Consider the following 3,864-nt stretch of genomic DNA (forward strand, 5'->3'; position numbering starts at 1 on the left):
CCAGCCCCTCCTGTGACCAAACAAAAAGTGTTATATTTACTTAAATGAAGGCTTTACTCTTCTGTTAAACAGTAACTGTTTTTCTGTATGCATATCCAAAAGCCTTCTGTTGAGCATCATGTACAGAGATAGAAACCATATTCATTTATGGGGATATTTAGTGTTATTCTTTGCTTCTGGACCTGCCTGGTTTGTGTAAGCCAAATACAGACACTCCTGCTCAATTATATCGATATTGTTCCATATTGGTTTTGCAGGGTTTCCCCCAGTGTATTATAAGCCTGGCGGCCCACCATGCTTTACTACCCCCCCCCCTCCATGGTAAGGGTTGCTTGTTTATGTTTTTTGGAAAATAATTTATAATTAAAAGAAAAAGAAAGAAGAAAAAAAAAAAAAAGAAAATCGCTAATTTTTTTTTTTTTTTCAAGCCGGATTGCAAGCGTCTCTGTTGCTCTGAGCATTTTCACTAGCAGAGCAGATTTATTCCTAAAAGATATGTTTATTATAGGTTTATAGTTTATGCATTTAAAGCCGGCAGCGCTCAGACCAATAACAAAGCTGGCGGCGATGCGCGAAAGCTTATTTTATGCACTTTCTAATACTTTTGGAATTTTTTGAATGCGGCCAACCGTTCAGGAGTTACGATACAGAGTAGGTTGGGTGACAAATATGACACAACTGAGAATCTTTCTTGTGATTGGTCAAGCTCACATCAAACTTTCCAGGGTGGCTACCGTAATGTATCATATATGCCCTGAAAGCGCAATGTCTCAGCTTTTCTGCACTTTTGGAATTTTTTTTGATATATTGAACTGTTCAGAAATTACGGTAATGGGAAGTACACAAGCCGAATCCTGTCGGCGCTGACAGGTTGGTTGTAAGAGGGTTAAATTAACACTATCCGCTAGCGATTGGCCAGACGACACAGAAACCTTGGCACATGCGCCGAGCAAACAAGATGAAACCCCATGTCGGTGCGTGTATCACTTAAAGGAAAACCACGTGACCGATCCAGCTCCGGTGTTGTTTGGATGTGACCGCAACCAAATTGTGTTGATGAGAAAGAAACTGTTTACATGTTTGTGGGTTTTGTTGAATGGAGATACTTTGTGTTCTTTGCTTTGCGTTGGTTTTTGGCTCGTATTTGAATACTGGCATGAATCAACAGAGGAAGAGGAAGTTTTCTCCCAAGTTTGATCATTTTGATCTTATCACAGAAAGTAATTATTACGTCCTCATTTCCACTTTTGATCATTTCTCTTTCGGATTATTCAAATTCCTTTCCAAGGGATAGCTGAGTTAGTTTACATGGATTAACTTTTATTTACATTGAAGGTGAAAAATGTAGGATTTGCTCCCAAGTTTTGTCTTACTGTAACTGGAGCACTTCCATAATGCTGAGGCATCATTGTGCCCGGCAAGAGGAGGAGGAACGGGTTAACACTCCCGTCTTTACTGAATTTGCCTGCAATAACTTTCTAAATCCAGCAGATGTCACTGTAAGTGACAAAGCAACACAGTCTTAGCACAGTTTGGAAAATGTGCCACACACCCAATGAGGCCTCATCTGCCCATCACTACTATTCGCCGCCTCGTTTGGCTCAGCATTTCTCTCTCTACAGTAGAGAATGGTTGTTTACAGTGCAGGCAATTTTCTATAAGCTTCATAACGTGGAACAGCCACATTACATAGACAATGGGCAGACCGGAGCAATTGGGGAAGATTTAAACCCTTAACACAGCTAAATGAAGTACTTGATGAAAACTAGAGATGCACTAATCAATCTATGGGTGACTGGCTTTAATAGCCAATCAAACAACATTTTCTGATAGAAAATAAAATTGTTATTAAAAATCAGGAACAGCAATTTAGAGCTATGCAAGAAGCAACAAATCAAAATCAGCTTCATGAAAGGTGGAATACTGGAACAGAACATCTAGCTGGCAACTAAGAGGAAGTCTATTTAAGGGTAAACTTAAAACGTTCCCAAGGCCGCATCACTCTGCTTAAATCCCAAGTCAGAAACAAGAAGCCTTAGTGTAGTCCAGAAAGTGTCTTCAGACAGAGACAGATTTGTCCTGTATGTGTCCTGGCTTATGGTTGAACCCATCAGGCAAACAGAGAAGCAGCTCTTGAAAAAAACAAGAAATCACCATGGAGCCATATGAGGCATGTTAAAGCCCAGCATGTTAAGAGCATTAAAGGGTCCTAACCAAATGCACATCATCTGCCCTCAGATGATGCTTGAAAGGAGAAATAAAACTGGAGAGCCATACTCACCGGTCCAACAATGTCTGAGACGTGGGACACGGTGGTCCCAGAGGCGGCCCCCAGGTACATGACCTTAGCTCCAGGTTTGATGTGGATCTTGTCAATTCCTCCTAGTATAGCTGCTGCCAGCTTTGAGCGGAAAGGATTCCAGGCTCTGTACTCAATCTTGGTCTCTCCATCCTGACAAAAAACACACCTAGTTATTGGGACAATATATACTGATCAGCAAACAAATCAGCCACTGAAGCGACACTTTACCTCCACACTCATTCTCTTCTCTCCGTACACAGATTCTCCCACCACCAAGTTCTTGGTGACCAAGGCGTCCTCCTTCCCTCTGCAGATAAACACTCCTAACACACACACACACACACACACACCAATTTACTGATGGCTATTCAAATTTGAAAGTTCAGACACTGAAACATTCTAAATATGCAACGGCATTTTGTTTTTATTTCTACTCTACTTCCCATGTTCAGTCAAATTTTAAGAATGGAAGCTAAACTGATTCACACCAGGGCTGCAGCGATTGGAGTTCCCCAGAGACAATCTGAAAAGTCACAATATAGTAACAAAGTTGCTAAGTTGACAAGAGTGTTAACGAGCACCTGCAGACGTCAAGGACACAAGCGAGGAAATCGGGCCGATTTATCGGCACACTCCTGATTAAAATTAAAATGTGGGGACTCACAGCAACATGTGACTTCATGCTTAGCATATCAGACAGTATATTAAAAACTTTTACTGCTGGGTGCTACAGTGGCGCAGGGGCGAAGCACAACCCACGTATTGAGGTCTTAGTCCTCATGCCGATGGTTGCAGGTTCGATTCCCAGCCTGGTGACATTTGCCGCATGTCTTCCCCCCCCCCTTCTCTCTCATAACTCTCTTTCCTGTCAAACTATTTTCAAATAAAGGCCACTAGAGCCAACAAAACCTTTATTAAAAAAAAAAACTTTTACTGCTAAAAATCTGCTTGACTAATGTTTGATAATAACCTTCATGTCTGTGAGGCTCGATCAGAACTCTTTTCCCTCCTCCTAAACCTCCTCTGCCACCGCCCCTTCCTCCTCTGCCTCCTCTTCCTCTTGGGGTGCCTCTCCCGCCACCTCTGCCTCGAAATCCTCCACCGTCTGGGGACCTAAAGCCTCCACCTAAAAGACAAACATCAGAGCCTGGCGTCAGAAAGAATTTGGGATGCAGCGTTTCAGACCTGCCAGATGTAAAGCAGACAGGTCCGTCACCAGCCTCCAGTTCTCCAACTTCACCCCTGGTCCATAGAAGCCATTAGCAGAACTCGGATATGATTGAGGGGACCCATCATGTGACTGAGGTGTGTTGGATCAAGAACAACTCAGACAGAAGGCATAAAGTGCTCAACACCAGCAGGGGCTGCATCTTGTTTATGTTCCAGTCAGCTGGAAAGTGGGAACAGACACCCGATGTGTTTGAGCCATTATTGGCTCTGTTGGACAAAATCTTTCACCATGAAAGACAATCTCTGCTCATGAGATTTAAACATTTGGTTTTTAACATTAATCAGCAACAAATCAAAACAAAATAGACTATGCTTTCTCACCTCTTCCTCCT

General features: G+C 42.5%; 1 protein-coding gene across 1 annotated transcript in view; it reads right to left on the reverse strand.

The window, feature by feature from the left end:
* Positions 1–3,672, reverse strand: part of LOC106936143 (rRNA 2'-O-methyltransferase fibrillarin) — a 10,546-nt gene extending 6,874 nt beyond the window's left edge. The window contains exons 1-4 of the mRNA XM_015016972.1: positions 3,635–3,672; positions 3,273–3,544; positions 2,531–2,625; positions 2,282–2,452 (exon numbers count right to left, since the gene is read on the reverse strand). Coding sequence (XP_014872458.1) covers positions 2,282–2,452; positions 2,531–2,625; positions 3,273–3,544; positions 3,635–3,672 — 576 coding nt within the window. The remainder of the gene's footprint in view (positions 1–2,281; positions 2,453–2,530; positions 2,626–3,272; positions 3,545–3,634) is intronic.
* Positions 3,673–3,864: the final 192 nt, after the last annotated feature.

Source organism: Poecilia latipinna, unplaced genomic scaffold, assembly GCF_001443285.1.
Source record: "Poecilia latipinna isolate Pla-1442-1.1 unplaced genomic scaffold, P_latipinna-1.0 Scaffold2086, whole genome shotgun sequence".
Classification (NCBI taxonomy): Eukaryota; Metazoa; Chordata; class Actinopteri; order Cyprinodontiformes; family Poeciliidae; genus Poecilia; species Poecilia latipinna.